Source organism: Schistocerca serialis, chromosome 5, assembly GCF_023864345.2.
Source record: "Schistocerca serialis cubense isolate TAMUIC-IGC-003099 chromosome 5, iqSchSeri2.2, whole genome shotgun sequence".
Taxonomy (NCBI): Eukaryota; Metazoa; Arthropoda; class Insecta; order Orthoptera; family Acrididae; genus Schistocerca; species Schistocerca serialis.
The window spans coordinates 437308458-437328617 of NC_064642.1; the positions used below are offsets into that span (position 1 = coordinate 437308458).

The window sequence follows — 20160 nt, forward strand, 5'->3', positions numbered from 1 at the left end:
GAAGGGTAGGATAAATGGCTAGGAAGGCGGTATCATCAGATAATTGGAGGAGATCGGTTTTGGACAGTCCAATTTTGCTATTCAAGTGATATTTTAACCAAGGCGGCATGAGAAGAGTTAAAAGACTTATTCGTTTCCGAAATTCTTCCACTCTTGGCCCAGTTCCTTGTCACAAAGCTCTTTTGAAGGTCAGATAAATCGCTGCGTTTCTGCATTACGACCACGACTGCAATGTTGATTGCGTCCCCTCTACACATTTTACGTACCCTCTAATGCTAGTGCTGCCACCTTCCGTATGTGTATGGTTACTGCACATTGATGTCGAACATAGGCGGTCATCGCGTTAATGTGACTGGACTGTGTATTGATAACCTGTATACAGAGGATATAAATAATATCTCAGATAAACTTAGTTTTAATCTCCTGACTTATTATACATCAGCCAAATGTATTTTAAATATTTTTTTCTGTTTTCGTGTATAAGGCAGAAATAAACAGTACGGTAGAGCCTTGATGGATTTCGATTTCATATTGTAAGAAGTGCTGTAATACCGTAATTGCTACAAACGTCACCAACAATAATTAATGAGCTTGTCGGACGCGAAATGCTATGTTCTTGTTATCCACAACATGCGTTTCACTGTTCGTTGAAGTGGTTAGGCAGCCATGAAATGAGAATGCAATATTTTAACGTAGTACTTTAGTTCCTTCACAGATAAGTTCTCAGTCGTGCAAGTAGAGGGAGAAAAAGATTGGCTGTGTACGACACGTGTAACTGAATACGTACACCGCACTGATAAGTGGTGCACTTTCGTGACATTTGCCATAAATCACTTTGAAAATAACGAGATAGTGCACAATCTAGGCGTTTTATGTGGTTCTTTCGTGCAAGAAGGTCACTATTCTTCAGAGAAAAAGACTGCTGCTAGAGTACCGAGGTAGATACTAACGTCGTGGTATATTACTCCACAGATCACTAGGAAATACTCACCAGAATACAATGTCTTTTAGATTTCCTCAACAAAATGGGGCGAAGTGCAGATTATTTTGAATATATTGAGTTTTACTAAATTTTATGAAAATCAAGTGTTTCAAATAACTTACTGTAATACAGCTCACTGTATTCCCGTAAGCTATTCGAACATTTAGTGCCGCGGGATAAGACCCGTTTCCTGAAGTTTCGCAAATGATGTTGTAGTATCCTGTCGAAGGAGAACAGACCACCAGTTCCTGAATGGGCCTGTAACTTGAAGAGAGAAATTTCATTTTTCTCCACTGTGATTAGAAAATATAGTGGAAACATATTCCGAGTTGCATGTAATGAAATATTTATCACCGATCACCAGGTCGAATCTGAGTCCAGCCAGCATTTCTGATTAACTCCGATTAAAAGTGAGCCTCCCTCTCACGTCAGGATTTCTTGGCAGCAGATACTAGTATCCCGTTCAGTATTACAGGACCAGGTCGGAGTGGAGATGATAAGCCATTGCCTTCGTTCGACCTGCTGCGAGAAGTTATATTAGTACCTTAGTTATGTTGGTACCTGTGTCGTGCGCATGCTAATGTCGAATGTTTTTGTCGCGCAGTGATTGTGGTATCACTGTTGATGAAAGCAATGGAGAGTGTGAAACTCGAGGGCACCACACAGCTTACTCTTCTCAAACAATACCAAGGTGAACGCTTAACTCAGAATCAAATAAAAAGACTCTCAACTGCGTTCTCAGATTTTCTTTCTTTAGCAACCGGAATAGACCCTTCGCTTAATTTATCTTCAGGCTTCTACCCGCCATTATGGCTGCTGGGGCCGGTGAAAAGTCTGAAGGAGATCTGAAGGAAGGGCCGAAACCTGTTGCTAACGAATAAAAATCTGAAAACGTGATCGAGACTGTTTTTATTTGATTTTCTGCGTTTTATACCGGTCGATGCTTTGCTCCAATTACAGAATGCTTTCTAAAATATTAAATTATGTAACTTAAACTCCTCATCTGACGGATGGACCACCCTTAATATTGTCACAACCCTTCACTTCACGAATCATTGCGGCATTTTGAGAATCAGTTTACGGTATTATCATAAACTGTGACGTATCTGACTTCACCACCTATCAAAACCTTTTCTGCCAATCTCTGTCGCTGAAAGTAAATTTAGCTACCAGAATGCTATCAACTTTCTGTAACTGGAGCTCCATTCTATAAGCATGCATTAGTGACCTCGGTCACGGTGTTGGGTATTTGAGTGAAAGTCTGCACTGTTTCGATGTTGAAAAAAATTAGTTTGTGTATCCAAATGAATATTATCACCGAAGCCAAGACATTAGAGAAATTTGGAAATTTGTGGTAAGATCCTATGGGACCAAACTGCTGAGGTCATCGGTCCATAAGCTGACTCACTACTTGACTAAACTAACACACACCCATGTCATAGAGAGGACTCGAATCTTCGACGGGGGTAGCTGCGCAAGCCGTAACAGGTGCCTGACACCGTGCGGCTACCGTGCGCGGCAACTAGAGAATATTATTTTCCTTGGTCCAGAACAGGTCATTAGAAAATGTTATTTGTCTAATGCTGTACACATTCCTGTCATCAGGATATTATTTCCTCGTTGTTTTTTATTACATTCAACAATCACTGGTTCACACGCGGTTTTCACCTCTGAGTAACAAACCTCCATTTAAGAACAAAGACTGAGCGTAAGGAGTATCAGATGTGATCCAAGTAGTTTTACGTAATCGGGTACGAATGAAATGTGGGTGAGAGATAGTAAAAAGACTCAAGGCTCTGTTTGTTGAAGATGTGAACCTACACACTTTCGTAGTTTACCCCGTTTAGGAGGCTGATAGCATATTTAATTGTATCCACCAACGAACAGTACGCAAGGGTTTGAGGGACGGATTATCGCCTTATTACATCACGCGATAGTTTAGATGATTAGTAATACAGAGTGCCATTGACTTGGTATTTCTGGATTTCTGAACAATGAAAATATCCAATGGGCTTTCACCAACGAAGTCAGTTTGCAACACCTACACTTGAAGTTACGTCTCAACACGCTGGAGATCAGATACATTTGTCAGCCCTACAACAAGGCGTGCCGGAAACTACGACTGCAGCCCTCTCCAGTCTCTTTACAATGAGTGATAAAACAATATCCTACCGATAATTCGGATCGTAGATCCGGATCATCCCTAAAATTACGAATCAAATGATATAAATCGACGGTTGGTAAGATCGATGTCAAAAGACGTTGACATTAACTTATCAAATAAGGGTTCTAAACTAATATTCCCTGACAAACAAAGACCAGCATGGGCTTGCGTAAAGATATAACTATGGGCTTATGGGCCAGAGAAATTTTGCGGTCCTCGGTTCAATTATGCAAATAATTGTGCAAATGGCGAATTTCTTCAAAGGCTTGCGGACTAGTAGTTCAAAATTCATTCTACGGCTACTTCGCTTTGGAGAGACACTAGGCTGTCCTATCCTTCTCAAAACTGCCAACTTTTGAACTATGTGGCCTGGGTTCGTTGACTGGAGCAAATCGTAACTGCCAACCAGTTTAGGCTGGCCATGGAGTCTCCTTTCTGTTGGGGGAGGCCGTATGTGGTTCAGAGTTCGAATTGACGAATGTGTTGGGAGACGCGCTCAGCACCCCAGTCGGTCGCATTTGCTAGACGGAACACTTCATGATCAGAGGTAGCGCTGAGCTGCCGCCATTTTTGGGGTTTGGTACAGGTTTCCAGCAGTTGGTAGCCGTAACGAACCATGCTTCTCCAGCCACTTCTGACTATGAACAGTAATACGATACGTATTTCCGGTCGTGTCGACTTAGTGATGCTTCAGCAGACATCAAGATCCTTGGGTGTGATGAAGTTTTTCACGCTTTTGCGATAACTTGCCTGGACTTCAATCAACACATATCTCTTGGCTATTAGTTATATCCATCATAAGTCTTATTTCGCATTCATTATCTCAACAAAGGCGCTGGAGAAATTACTCATTTGCCTCTTGAAAGCAATCTAACTTCAATTAATTTGTCTTCAACTGCAGTGAGATGTTTTCTATGCCAGTTACGAGCTAATTCCATGATTGGAATAACCGCTATTCGAATTACGACAGGTTACCTCGCATTTTGAGTGGTTAAGGATGAACATATTAAATTTTCAGATCCTGGATTTTAATTACATACACTACGGATGTGATCAACATATTGTCTACTATGCTACTGTGCGAGAGGGACACAACTACACATGTACGGTCTGTTAAGTAAGAGCGTAGTTGGCACAGGACAAAGGTTGCACTCGATGTCACCTTATTTCTTTCACAGCCCAATAGATGGAACCTCTATCCTTCATGCAGTGTTGATAAAGCTTTAGTTTACTTTGAACTCTTCACAGGGAGACACAAGAAGAGGCATGAGTGCATGGAATTTTCAAAGTCGTCTACGTTTTGAACCAATTTGTAGCGTGTTACCCACTTTTGTAAAAATAATTTTGATTTCCCCATATATTTAGACGTTGTGGCATGACCCATTTTCGGATTTTTGGGGTTTTTACAGGAAGACGTCCTCAAATTGTGACGCGTAGTTGCACTCGTATCTCTTCTTTTGTATCTCAGTGAAGAATTCAAAATAAACTAATGCTTTATGGACGTTGAATGAAGGGCTAATTTTTCCTCTATTGGGCTTTAAACAAACTAAGGCGATATCCTTTTCCATGTATGTGTAATGCCGACGAAGCTCTTGCTTACCAGGTTATACGTGAAGTGTACGTGTTCACCAGCAACGCCCAAGTAAACGTTCAGGCTGTTCCAGTCCAACCATGTCACCATGTTGTAGACTTGGTTACAGTGTGGCTGTTGGAAGGTAAACGAAAGAGAAAAGAAACAGCGGTGATATTCACTAGATTGTCTTCTTCTGATTTCCTATTAGCTGGAATGATATTCTTACCCGCTAATTCACTGTTGTCTCGACCTCTTCTAGCAGGAGTTTCATTTAACGAAATTGAAGTTCATGAGAGATAACAGGGAAGTGCAGCAGACCAAGAGTCACAACTAGTAAAAACTGTATTATGTTCCATCCACTGGGCTGTTAAAGAACTACGACGACGTCTTGTACCACCTGCGTGTTACGCCGACCACGTCCTTACTTCACAGACGGTACATGTCCCTAAAGCTCTGTCCATTCACTTGGCTTGTTGTGTAGTTGCGTCCCTCTTGCACGGTCACACAGTATACTATACGGTAATTACATCCTTATGGTCTGTTATGAAGATCCAGGATTTTCTTAATCTGCTGAATGATCCCTTATTTTTTCTATTTTTCATGAATTTCACAATAATTTTATTGCTAAACAGTGATGCGAGCCAATACAAATTGTCACAGTCGCAGTGCAATGCTTACACACTATTTATTGTGAATAAAAACTAACTGTTGCACTCAGAGCACACTTCTACTCAGAGTGAGCTCATCGTTCGAAATGACGCAGTGAACTTCGTTTCAAGATATAGTATAGTCTCAGTTCTTAGCATGGAGCCAATCAGAGGTCAGGAAATGCAGCGGTTCCTTATAAGCGCGTGCTGTAAACAGTTAAGAGGAGACGAGAGTATAGTCGTTCAAGTGATCACGCACAGATTCATCACACGATAACGACATACCAAGCGTTGCCGAGCTGGGTTTAAGCCATATTGTACCACATTATGTTTCCTGCGAGAGCCAATTAGCAATAAATGTTACAAGTTTTAGTTCTAGTTCGCAGGCTAAAAACAGAACTGCTACCACACTGATGCATTACAGAACTGGGAACGAAGAATGCAATTCAGGGGCGCCTTGTAATTTCGATTGTTATTAGAAACTATTTCTACACTGTTGAAAGTTGAAAAATTTTAATCGATTATTTAAAAATGTAGTTATTCAGTTCCGCTGTGTACTTACCTCCAGAGGAGGGCTGTATGTGTAACTGAATAAAACACATGGTGTCTAGAAGCATAGGTTACGAGGGTTTCCTGAAATAGCTAGAAGTCCACACTATTTCCGGTGTCCAGTAAATCAAAAAGATTAAAATAAATTATCACATCCACAGTGAAGTATTAGTGCGAAGGATTTTGTCTGCATTTCGTCGCCGCGCGGGATTAGCCGAGTGGTCTAGGGCGCTGCAGTCATGGACTGTGCGGCTAGTCCCGGCGGCGGTTCGAGTCCTCCCTCGGGCATGGGTGTGTGTGTTTGTCCTTAGGATAATTTACGTTAAGTAGTGTGTAAGCTTAGGGACTGATGACCTCAGCGGTTAAGTCCCATAAGATTTCACACACGTTTGAACACATTTTTGCATTTCGTCCGATGTGAACGGAATGTTTTGGTATTTCTGTTCGATTCTCTTTTATTCGAACGGTTGCTCTTAAATGTCGTAAGAATACATCAATAGAATCACGGCACCTGTTGCTGAATATAAGCCTGCTATATACCAAAGATACTAGACATCTGCCTTTTCGTAAAACAAACAAAAGGCAAAAAAAAAATATTGCTGTTAAATAGATATTTCCTTTTTAATGCTCATCCTCTGTATTGATTCCACCCGATTGTATAACAGTGATATATATGCGAACGTATGCTTTGATTTAACAGATATGTTTCTCGTATTAAATGTGCAGGATAATGGTGAAAGGCGGCAGATTTTCTGCCCTATCCCATGAAGATTCCCTTAGATTCCAGAAACTAGAAACTGTTGTCATCAATACAACCGTCAAGGGGGAGTGGGGTAAATGAGTGAGATACAGTAACATCTCTGTTCACTAAATTCTCGTCATTATCTTGAATTACAAGCCACACTGCTTTTAGAACGAGAGTATATGGTACTTTTGTGTGCGAACTATTCTAAGAATGCTTCCGTTGGAAACAGCTTCATGCTGGTCGTTGATCCGATTTTTCCGAAAACTCCTCTATACCACCAGAGATATTACCTACAAATTTCATTGTATGTGGAGGAGGCCTATATTTTTGAATGGTAAGTGGCAAACATGTGTATGGTAACTGAATTCTCGGCGCAACATCAATTACTGGAATACTGTTGAAACTGCTTCTCCTATTCCTTACTGTAGAATCATGCACTTGCTATATGATTCATTGACATAACTGGTAATAATTGTCTCGCTAACTGCATGGCAGTTGTTAAAGAGTGTTTAAAATAAAACTATTGCACTTATCAAAATTTTGATTACAGGAAGAATTGTTTCTGCTACGATTCTATGGAGTGTGTTTTCCGCGTCACAAATGCTATCGACAACACTACTCGTGTTCGTGAGAGCATAGCCCTAATTGTCGATTTTTCGCCCTATACGCTTTATACATTAAGCATAATATAATACTGTTGATAGTGTTGTAATGAATCGTCTTCAGAAAGCTTTTAGAGACTTTTAGAGTCCTATGAAGTTACGATTACGAGACTCTATGAAACTACAGGTGACAAACACGCGCTTTAGGTATTCTTCCAAAACCAGAAGTTTTATAACCAATGAACTCCCAATACATGGGAGCGCTTACACTCTGAAAATGAATGATAATGCATCTATCAAGCATGTCAGTCCACTACAAACACGTTAGTCACAATTCGCTCACTGCCAATTAGTGCAGAAGTTCTAGTATAATCTAACGGTAGTATGCTGAAAGTCATCATTGCCAGCGGCTGTAAATGGCAACCGATATATCGCCAGGACAGGAAACGGTTAAGAGGCTTATATTGTAAAATAACCTATTTTGCGTAGGAATTGAAAAACCTCTCTGCAAGTGACTGTAGTTATTTCTGGCGAATACCAGAATAGTTCCTCCAACAAATCATCGTCCAGTTTTGCAACTGAGCTAGTACGCTATTTTTCGTTGCATATCTTAAACGCATTCAACTCTAAGCGTCCCCTTACGATGTAAACAATGTGCTGTAATAAGCTGCTTAACATTTAGTAAATTCTTTCACTTGGAGATAAATAAATCATTTAAATTGTTCATAGCAGAGTACGTTCAGAATATTATCGACAAATTACACTCGAAATAATACGCAGTTTGCCTTGGACGTGATGCTTCAACTGAAAATAAGAACTTCTTCAGAATAAGCTCAGCAAATTAGCAAAACGTAGCCTAATTCAAAATTTCTTTTAATGATCGCTGATATGCCGTGGACTAAACAATGTTATTTATACTGAGAAATTCAGCTATATTGGATTCTCAACAACAGACAATCTAGAATGATATTGGAACCATGCACCAGTAATTTAGTGTATCATTCATCAATATATCAAACGACTCTGTTAAGATTCCACAAAATACTGTCTTTAAACTGAATGTTTTTAAATGAGTGCTATTGTTGTGGGTTTCCGTTCTAAGATTGCTTCCGTGCTTCATGCTAGTCTATTCAGTGCAACCATCTTCACTTCTGCATAACTACTACAAACTACATTTAACTGTAGCTGCGTACTATAGACAGTGCTAACGCACGTCACCAAGTTAACGATTTCAGGATACTTCATCATGTGTCGCATCAGCCAGTACCTTCTTCAAACTGTGACGGTGAGTATTACCACAGACGAAACTAGTACTCTCTGAGTGACTGAAGTTCAGAAATGACAGCATTAATGTGGTTGTTTGCAAATAGTGCTACAGCAAAACGTAAATCATTACTAGGAAAGCAACAAACGCTTTCGGCCGTAGACGTAGTAAAACTATTTCTTCAAGTGATATTTTGGCCATCTTTCGTGTGAGTTCGCAGACTGCAGCTATAGCACATACATTATGTTAAACTCTACAGCGGCGTCACTGTCTTACTGCATTAGAATATTCAGTGTCGGAACAAAATACTTCACCTGCCAGAACGACGTCGATTTTAGCCTGATGACGGCATGCGCCAGCTGTGGGATGGTAGATGTACTGATAATTGTTTCAGCGTCGTCCTCCAACAGATAGCGTAGTGGCATAACTACAAGACCGCCATCTATGTTTACCCCTAGAGCCAGGAGGCTCAGTGCAGTGCCAACGTGTGAAGCAAGCCGGTGACCATGCCACAGAGATGCACTAGACTTTCCTTCGGCCAACTGACTGAGTTCGAAAACGGTCAACCTGTCGCTATCTGAGTGGCGGAACGGTCCTTACTCAGAAGTGTCACACAAGTTGGACCTGCTAGGTCAGATCTGCAACGATGCTGGTATCAATGGTTTCGTGAACATTCTGACACCTATTAGAAGGGGTTCTGGATGTTCACACTGCACAGACGCCCGCCAAAGCTGTTACATTGTAAGGGCTCCAGTGGAGGACCGTACAAGATAAGAGGGCTTGTGAGTCCAGACGCGTCAGCATGAAATGTTGCAAACCAGTTATTATCAATGGGACTAGGGGAAAGCACACAGCTAGAGCCATTATTCCACTCACGCCATAGCTACGACGTGCACAGTTCGACTGGTGCCGTAAAAGGATCACTTGGATAATTAAATGACGTGCCGTGGTCTTCAACTGTAAGCAGATTATGCCTGGACGTAAATGATGGTCGTCTGCGAATACGCCCTAGACCTGATGAGCGCCGTCTTGTAGAGTGCAAGCGTCATAGACACACAGGCCCCATACCAAGTCTCATGGTCTGGGGCGCGATTGTTCTACTGTAGGCTTCCTGCAACAGACGGTAACCAGAGCTCGGAACGCGTAAAGTGTTGTTATACCCACTATATTGCCTTTCAGCCGCGCAGGGTAGCCGTGCGGTCTGGGGCGTCTTGTCACGGTTGGCGCGGCTCCCCCTGTCGTAGGTTTGAGTCCTCCCTCGGACATGCGTGTGTGTGTTGTCCGTAGCATAAATTAGTTTAAGTTAGATTAAGTAGTACATAAGCCTAGTGACCGATGACCTCAGTAGTTTGGTCCCATAGTCCTTGCCACAAATTTGAAAATTTTTTCCGTTCCAGGAACAGGAAGGTGATGTGTTACTCCAACAGGACAATGCTCGCCATCACACTACGTGTGAAACTCACGCTCAAAGACGTGCAACAACTTCCCACGCCAATACACTCTCCGGACTTGCCTCTAATCGAGGTTGTGTAGGATATGATGGGATGGGAAGTGACTCGTGTAACTCGGCTACCAACAGTTCTTACAGAACTGCGTGAACTAGTAGAGCAGGCGCGGCATAACATATTGCAGTACGGTATTCACCATCTGTACGGTCAACCAGATGCCAGAATCAGCACCTGCAGTGCTACCTGTGAAGACTATATTGCGTACTAACAATTGTGTTTCAGCATGGGTCTGTACCTGGTACCTCAGAACCGTTTGTGCTATTAAACTGCAATTATCTTGCGTACTCCTTATGCACTGCTGCAACAATAAATTATGAGTGAATTGGAAACCTCTGAATGGTTGTATTATTTTTTCGGTGATGCGTATGTGCTGGATATACAGTTAGGCAGCAAAATACTGAATGATTAGAAGCTCGGTTGATGTTGGTATATCAATGCAGAGAAGTTATTATAGTGCAGCTCATATTGATGCATCGATATTTGGTATATCAATGCAGAGAAGTTATTTTAGTGCAGCTCAAATTGATACATCGACATCATAATACGCATCCAGTGTAGAACCAGAAATTATTCGACCCTTGTGTACACCGTGGACTGAAGTGTAGTAATTCAGCTCTCGTACTTGAAATAACGAACGGGAATATCTGTAGCTTAAATCTGTCACGAATCTTAGAATATGCCCGAAAGTTATACGGCCGAAATATCAGTTCAAGGAAAGGAACTCCTATGCCCGCACGTTTGGAAACAAATGGACGAGCGTTGAGGGGTTTGTCAAATACCTTTTCATTCTTCGCACTATATCAGATTACCAAGAATGATTACAATAAAATTTCTTCACGCTCCCATATTTAAATTGCTTAGGTCATTTTACAAATGTCTTAGCGGTCACGGATGAAATCATTTACATTTTATTTTCCGAGGGTGTCCCGTAGGGTGAACTGCGAAGATAGAGGGCTCTCCGAAGAACAGGAGACCGTGAAAGACGACTTGTCCACGCCACCGTGCGTCTTTCGCTCGCCTGCCCCAGCGGTTCAGTTTCGCAAAGACAGCGCCGCCGGAGTTCTGGCGGCGTACGCAGGCGGGCAGAAAGGCACCGGCCTCGACCCTAAATGTGGGGGCGGGCCTCCAGGGGCGGCTGCAAAGCGAGTCACACAGAGCATGCACTACACGTGTTTCTCGGGGAACGTCGAGGGAGACCATCGCATACATCATTTTGCAAAATTGAAATGAGGCGCAGAAGAAAGCTGTATCCTCGTAAATGGTCTCTGTACACATTAATAAGGCAAAAATATTATATGACCTCAACTTATTTCTCATCATGTTTCGAAAAATCAACCATTCACAAAGTTAAAACTCGTATATTGTTCACTGAATTCTTTAGATACCTAAGTTTGTCTTACGCAGTAGTTTCCCACGTTGTGATTTCTGGCAGGAAGTTACTCTTGTTTAACAGTCATTCTATCAACAACTGAATCTGAACGTATTACAGTAATTTTAACTCTCTGTAACTTTTGTGATTATTGATTATTATTATGAACGTTACAGCGTTACGTTGTAGAATCCCTGAGAATATCTGAACGATCCGTAGCATCTTCTTGCGGTGAATGACGAGATGACTAAAAATTGACTTCACAGGAGTGCCCCAAGGACGCTTCACTGTTTCAAGTGTGGGGAACTGTTGCCATTTTTCTGCTATTATGGCGGAGTGTTCATGGTCGTCATGCCACACTTGATGCAGAAACCATTAGGAAATGTCATATCAAGCTAACAAGTTGTGCGTAAACCACGAAGAGGACGACCTTTGGTGGCACGATCTTCAGATAATAAAGCGGTGGTGGCGGAAATCTTCACGCGCAGTCCTGTAAAATCAGCTAGACAGGCAGTTCGTGAGAGTGGAATCAGGAGGCTCACGGTGCGTGTTGTGTTAAAGAAGAACCTGATCTGAGAACTCCACTGTATTCAGGAGTTATCGTTAGAGGGTTGTGACAGGTGGATGGAATATGAGTAAATTATGCTGTCGCGGCATAACGATTGGCCGGATTTGTTCAAAAACGTTATTTGGAGTGAAGAGATAGTGTTTCAAGATGGGGAATTCGTCCAGAGACATAACGGTTATCATTTGGCAAAAATAAGTACAGCAGCGACTACTGAAAAATCACGAAGTCGATCAGAATTTACAGTCTGGTGCGGTATAATCGCGGATCGTCTCATTTGTCCATTCATATTGCGAGACACCATGAAAACGGACTCGTATCGCCCGACGATGAAAAATTATGTGTGGACACTGATATCACAATGAGGCAATATTGTCGATATCCAGTTTTTAGCAAGACTGAACACCACCTCATTTTACCAGCATCGTTCTTGACTCGGTGGAGGAGCACTTTCCATGACGTTGGTTAGGACGGCGAGGGCCCCACGAATCAACTCCGAGAAGTCCCGACCTCAACTCCTTGTGAGTTTTTCTTCTCCGCTAGGGCCAAAGGACAGTTGTACCGATCAAATCCACGCTCTCTGGACTAATTGCAGGAGAGGATATCACAGTTGTCCTGTCACTATTCTACAGAAATGAATTGGTGACATTTCTAAACGTTTACGTCTTTTGGTCGGTCACGCAGGAGCGTATGTAGAACTGTAGTGTACAACACATGTTCTAATGGACCTGAGAACCGACAACAACTTGTTACGTGTGATAGTACTCGTTCATAATTTATAAAACAATTTCGGAACATTTCCCTTCACATTTACGTATTTTTTGTTAATACATTACTTTCCTCGCATAGTCATCCATTGTATCTACATACTTACTCACTACCACCCATCTTACGGTGTTATACACTTGACTTACTCACTACTTTAGTTAGGAAAGAAAACAGGAAACATGTTACTAAAATAAAAAAATCAGTTAACGAAGTTAAAGCGAACAACGGAAATGTGAATCTGCAAGTCCCGCTCAGCAGTCTAAAGCGTCAAATTAACTGCAGCGTTTTACTTATAATAATGTTGTCCGTTGTCAGACAGCGGACTGTCTACAAAAGGTTGTTATTAGCAGGACGTTTTATGTTCTAATGTGGAAGTTAATACTTATACCGAATATTGTACAAGTGATGTAAGTAATTTGAAAGTAAGGGAAGTGATTCTCACATTCGTAACTGGCGTATGCTCATTTCCTTAGTTAATTACATAGACTCTGGATATGCATTTACCTGAGTAACCTGTTAATTCATACGGATACATTATGCTCATTCGATATCAGAAGAAGATATCAAGATACCCTGCTCGATTAGGCAACAAAAAATAAATAAACACACACAATGCAAAGCCATTATATGTGGTTAATGTGATTTTATCACAAAATAAAGAAAATGCAAGAACACAAAATGAAATGAACCAAATGCAAGAACACAAAATGAAATGAACCACTGAAGTAGAGGTAGCACGAGGGTTACCGAGAGCTCCCCCAGCTAGTGGGGAATGGAATATTTTGTTGCATAACGTAATTTAAATGTCGAACCTGCCGTGGAATTGCCGGTTCAATTGAGAATGGGAAACGTCCAGGTATCGGCGACTTCTATCGCGTCCATATCGTATCAGTTGTGCTTAATATAACCCTTAAGTGTGGTTCAGGCATGTTACCTTGCATGTGACACGCAGCTAATAGAGGAAATGCTTTTATGAACTCGTCTGGAAACGAAGTCCCACGCTTCTTTACAGAGCGTATGGGAACGATGCGGGAGACCCGCACCGCCGTACTAGGCGACGTCCTAATAGAGATGGTTTGCCGTTACCTTCCTCCGACCGTATTGGGGATGAATGATGATGATGATGAAAACGACAAATCACCACCCAGTCGTCTCGAGGCAGGTGAAGAACCCTAACCCCCCGAGAATCGGAACCCGGGCCCGCATGCTGGGCAAGCGAGAACGCTACCGCGAGACCAGGAGCGGCGGAATGAAATAGGAATGGGTCGTTCGCGAACTAACGAGTCCAAAGGAACGGTTCACCAACATGAACGGAAGAAGCGAGGAACGAATTCTAAGGAACGGTCTTTCATAGTTCACTTCGGTCGCGGCTTTCTACTTATAGTCCCCGGGAACGGGAAACGGTCGGCCTCGTCCTTCTTCGCGTGGTCACTCGTCGCAGTTCCACTGCCGACTTTTCCTCGTCAGTTCAGTATCGAGTTGTTCGTTTCATTCGCTGCGCTCGCCCATTCTAGATCTGTTTCAAACCTTTTTTGAACTATGGGCTTCCGGTTCTTTTCGTATTCTATTCAGCTTCCACGACCAGTAATTAAAATGTATTTTATAATTACGTAAATTCCATAAGAATTACGTTGTATGTAATATACACATCTTTCCAGGTAAGAAACGGGCATATCAGCTTACTTCATTATTTCTACAAACATCAGAAGAGTTACTTATAAAAAAGCAAGTTCTTTTGTTATTAGACATGCAAAGAAAGTCGGTACGGCACACACGAGTGGCCATTTTCCGTCTATTTTCGGTCTAAGGTAAAACCATCTTCATTGTAATGGAAGGCACACCGACGTAGAAACGAATGAAACCCGCACTCCATAATCGAGTGTCTGGTGTCATGTTTTGTAAAGAGAACATGATATCTTCTACTATATTATTTCAATGATTCAGGTGGCGCACAAAATATCTGCCCCGAGTACTAGACTGCTCATTGTCGAGCACCAATCGTCATCTGTTGTTCCGAAGTTGTTGCTTGCATTAGCTTATTTGTTATTTCTTACTGCCTAATTATTATATGTTTAACTATTCTAATAGACGCGCTCAACAAATGTGTGAAATTACGATCAGTCTGTACTCACAGCCGGTTTTCTGTGCGTTACGTTATATTATTTCACCGCAATCAGCTATGTCGCGTCACAGTTGAAGTTTTAATGAGGTGTTGCAGAATTAGTTCCACGAGTGGGTATGAAATGTATAATGATTGAAATTCCTGTGTTCCAGGTGGGAGCAAATGGTCGTTTCGCCATCCTTCAAACCTTATTCGGTGAACGAGTAAAATAAACGATTCACAAAAAAAAACAACCGATTACCAGTGAACTCGTTCCCAAGTATGAACGACTTTTTCATCTCTAGACTTAAAGCCAGTAAATGATCATTCTTATTCCGTCTTGCGTTTTATTGTCTTGTAATATTACGATGTGTGCATGGCACAGATCAAATGGCTCTGAACACTATGGGACATAACTTCTGAGGTCATCAGTCCTCTAGAACTTAGAACTACTTAAACCCAACTAAACTAAAGACATCACACACACCCATGCCAGAGGCAGGATTCGATCCTGCTACCGTAGCGGTCTCGCGGTTCGAGACTGTAGCGCCTAGAACCGCTCGGCCACTCCGGGCGGCTGGCAGAGATCTATGTAATTTATAATCATCATGCCGTTTTTAACCTATCTGGAAGGTCACTTGATGTGTACAAGCGCAGTATACGTCATGGAAGCATTGCAAGCTTGAATACCGGTCTAGCAAGTAATTGCTTACGATGCGACGCTCATGAGTACAACAAGATGTCCTCAACCAAATACATGCGTGTCGAGGGACAGTCAGAAAAAATTATTTTCGGAAATAACCCTTTGGCTAGGAGACTGAATGTTAACTTGTATTGTATGTTAACCGGGGACCCAGAAACGACGGAGAGGCTCCGTCCCCGCCGCAGCCGCAGTGGTCCACAACTCCACGACGACCACCGCAATCCACTTCACCGCTCGACACCGAACCCAGGGCTATTGTCCAGTTCGGACCCCGTTGGACCCCCCCCCCCCCCCCCCAGGAACGTCTAACACCAGACGAGTGTAACCCCTATGTTTGCTTGGTAGAGTAAGGGTGGTGTGCGCGTACGTGTTGAACTTGTTTGCGCAGCAAATTGCCGACATAGTGTACCTGAAGCGGAATAAGGGGATCCAGCCCACATTCGCCGAGGCAGATGGGAAACCGTCTAAAAACCATAGAGAGTCTGGCCGGCTCACCGGACATCGATACAAGTCCACCGAGCGGATTCGTGCCGGGGACCAGGCGCTCCTTCCCACACCGGAAATCCGTGCGTTAGGTCGCATGGCTAACCGGGCGGGCTGATTCTTGACTTACAGCTGGCTTTTCAATATTCCGCTCGCGAACAGGGTGTACGTGGCGTGATTGTCGATATACCTTCATGTTAGCCCTAATTTCACCAATGTTTTACAGTGGTCATTTCGCAAGAACTATGCGGGGGGAAGTATTGTTAGACTCTTCCTGGAAAACACTCTCTCTCGATATTTGAATAGTCAATCACTCCGAAATCCATAACTTCTCTGTTATAGCGTCAGCCACTGGGAGTAGTTGAACGTCTCTCTTACGCTCTCTAGCCGACTACACGATCCTGTGACGAAACACGCCGCTCTTCGTTGGATTCTCTCTATCTCGCCTATCAATTCTACCTGGTAAGGAGCCCACATTGATGAACAAGAACAATAATTCAAGAATCGGTCGAACAAGCGCCTTTTAAGCAATTTCTTTTGTGGATGAGTTTACATGTTCTTGTTACTCTTTCCTGCAAATCTCTGTGACGTCTATTTTTCCTAATTACTGTTTACTGTGGTGATTGCCCTTATGGTCGCTCTCAAAATGTTCAAATGGCTCTGAGCACTGTGGGACTTAACATCTGAGGGTCTCAGTCCCCTAGACTTAGAACTACTTAAACCTAACTAACCTAAGGACGTCACACACATCCATGCCCGTGGCAGGATTCGAACCTGCAACCGTAGCAGCAGCTCGGTTCCGGACTGAAGCGCCTAGAACCGCTCGGCCACAACGGCCGCCTAAGATCGCTCTGGATAGTTACTCCTTCATATTCCAGCAATCTGTCGTTAATAGTGTAGTTGTACAGTAGTGGATTTCTTTTCCTATATATGCGCAATACGTCACATTTATTTACGTCTAGGGTTAACTGCCAGAGCCTGCATTTAATTCTGCAAATCTATGCCATCGCTACTTTCTTATCGACAACGACATCATCTGAAAACAGACTTAAAGAGCTTCCGTCTCTTTCTGCTATATATTTTATACGCGTTGTACACGTTAACGGTTCAAAAACACTTCCTTGGGGTACTCTGAGAATTACCTTTAAAAATGTAGATTTTATTGGCGCTAAGGCATACTTGTTGAGTTCTACCTGCAAGGAAGTTCTGAACTCTGGTCCCATACTTGGTAAGCTGCATTTTTTCGCTAGACATCAGTGCGAGACGTTGTCAGATGACTTCCTGAAGTGAAGGAACACGGCACCATCATGAGAGAAGTTGTCTACAGCACTATATATTTAATAAAGCGGCAGAGCGAGCTGAGTTTCGCAAGATCTCTGCTTGCGGAAACACTGTTTACTTTTATAGAGAAGACCTTTGTTCTCCAAAAGTGTCGTTATTCTTGAGCATAAAACATATTCCTAATTCTACAAAAAACTGACGTCAACGATGTAAGCCTATAATTATTTGCATCTGCTCTATTACCTTTCTTGACAACGGGAATGGCCTAAGCAGGTGCTAGGCAACCTTCGTTGCTCCAGCGAACTGCGATAAATTGCTGCTACATGGGGAGTAAATTATTTCGTATAATCTTTGTAGAATCTTACAGATACTGAAGTCTTTCCACTACTATGAGATTGTGATTTCTATTCCGCTACAGGTTATCTCAGTATCTGCTATTCCCATATTCATAATGATGGAATTCAGTATTTCGGCCTGCTCTCTGTTATCTTCCTTTTCGGTATCTGACTGGTCACTGAGTGACAGAATGAGAAGATCACACTTGCTGTACAAATCCATTCCACCTCAAGAAACTAAAACTGCAGTTTTACGTGATAGTGAACAACTGCTTGCAACAAGGGGTGTTCGATCTGAGGCTCGAGATGATCTAGGTGAATATCATAATCCTAGAGAAGCACACAAAATGTTGAAGGAAATATACTGGGTGATCAAAAAGTCAGTATAAATTTGAAAATTGAATAATTCACGGAATAATGTAGATATAGAAGTACAAATTGACACACATGCTTGGAATGACATGAAGTTTTATTAGAACCAAAAAAATACAAAAGTTCAAAAATGTCCGACAGATGGTACTTCATCTGATCAGAATAGCAATAATTAGCATAACAAAGTAAGACAAAGCAAAGATTATGTTCTTTACAGGAAATGCTCAATATGTCCACCATCGTTCCTCAACAATAGCTGTAATCAAGGAATAATGTTGTGAACAGCACTGTAAAGCATGTCCGGAGTTATAGTGAGGCATTGGCGTCGGATGTTGTCTTTCAGCATCCCTAGAGATGTCGGTCGATAACAATACACCTGCGACTTCAGGTAACCCCCAAGCCAATAATCGCACGGACTGAGGTCTGAGGACCTGGGAGGCCAAGCATGACGAAAGTGGCGGCTGAGCACACGATCATCACTAAACGACGCGCGCAGGAGATCTTTCACGTGTCTAGCAATGTGGGGTGGAGCGCCACCATCCTGCATAAACATCGTACGTTCCAGCAGGTGTTTATCAGCCAGGCTGGGGATGATGCGATTCTGTAACATATCGGCTTACCTCTCACCCGTCACGGTAGCAGTTACTGACGTTTTGCTGCCCAGCGCCATTTCTCGGGCATTTTGTGAACATTGTTTTTTCTTTTTTTTGTCCTAATAAAACCCCAGGACATTCCAATCATGTGTGTCAATTTTTACCTCTCCACCTACATTATTCCATGGTTTATTAAGTTTTCAAATATATACTGACTTTTTGATCATCCGGTATATGTGAGACAACCTACAGGTTTAAGTTGTGGACAAAACACAATGTAATTCATTATTTGTGGTTTCTACTCAAACTACAGTGATCACCAGCTGGGCCTACCTTGTGCGTGAGGGCATCGATGCCGGCGTTGTCGATCCACCATGTGATGTTGGCTGGCGGCCGCGATCCCGCACTGCGGCACTGGATGTCGTGCGGGCGGCCCGCCGACAAGGGAATGCGCTCGCCCATGATGCTGGCCCACAGCGGTCTCACTGCAACAGGAGCGATTTGCCGTCACCTGTCTGTCTTACACCGACATAGATTGAGAGCTACGTCTCTGAATGGAAGTAAAGGTGTGGCACCCATATTGACTTAGTCTGGAGTGCGACTTGTAAGTGAACGGTTGTCATTTATATCTGCAGTTTTGTTTTAATAAATTTTCTTTAACTTCAACGGAATTCATGCCATTAATTGTTACTTTTGCACTCTTAAATGTCATATAATCCTATACTGCATGTCATTCGTTATACGCTAGTTGTATCATACGTTTGACTCCTTCAGTTATTACGCCCAATAAAAATTGCTACCAGAAACAGAAGGGGGCAGAAAAAGATAGCGTCCCGTTCTGCCAGATTATTTTTTAATATTTCAAACCATATACTTTCTTTATTTTTTCCCACTGGCTTTCCAGCTGCTGCGATCTTACGTTAGAAAAACTGATGGACAGCAAAGGGATGTTAAATTAATGGAAAAGGTAATTATAGCCATTTTACCTTGTAAACAGGATTATTAAAAACTTAGGATCTCAACATTCCTAGTCAACATTGGGAAAATACGTTCGTAAAGCTAAGGATAATGATGGCAACAGAGTTGACAAATAAAATGGAAAACTTGAAACGTATTCACTGCAGAACAAGAAGACGAGTTGGTAGCCTACCTTAAATCAATTGAATCCCGTCCCTCTGGTATAACGATGAGACATTTCAGGTCATTCGCCTATCAACGAGCAGAATTAAATGGGTTACACCACGTCTTCGATAAAGAAACTTCTCCACCTGCGCAGGACTGCGTTAAAGGACTTATTGCTAGTTTTACTACGTTATCTACTCGCATTCCAAAAAATGTCACTCAATAAAGTAACAGTTTCACAGTTTGTTGTTGTAGTTGTTTTTTGGGGAAAGAGACCAGACAGCGAGGTCATCGGTCTCATCGGATTAGGGAAGGAAGAGGAAGGAAGTCGGCCGTGCCCTTTCAAAGGAACCATCCCGGCATTTGCCTGGAGTGATTTAGGGAAATCACGGAAAACCTAAATCAGGATGGCCGGACGCGGGATTGAACCGTCG

General features: G+C 42.4%; 1 protein-coding gene across 1 annotated transcript in view; it reads right to left on the reverse strand.

Annotated features, from left to right (window-relative positions):
- LOC126481984 (nephrin-like) overlaps nucleotides 1-20160 on the reverse strand; it is a 460432-nt gene that overhangs the window by 404151 nt on the left and 36121 nt on the right. Inside the window, exon 3 of the mRNA XM_050105949.1 lies at nucleotides 18938-19089. Coding sequence (XP_049961906.1) covers nucleotides 18938-19089 — 152 coding nt within the window. The remainder of the gene's footprint in view (nucleotides 1-18937; nucleotides 19090-20160) is intronic.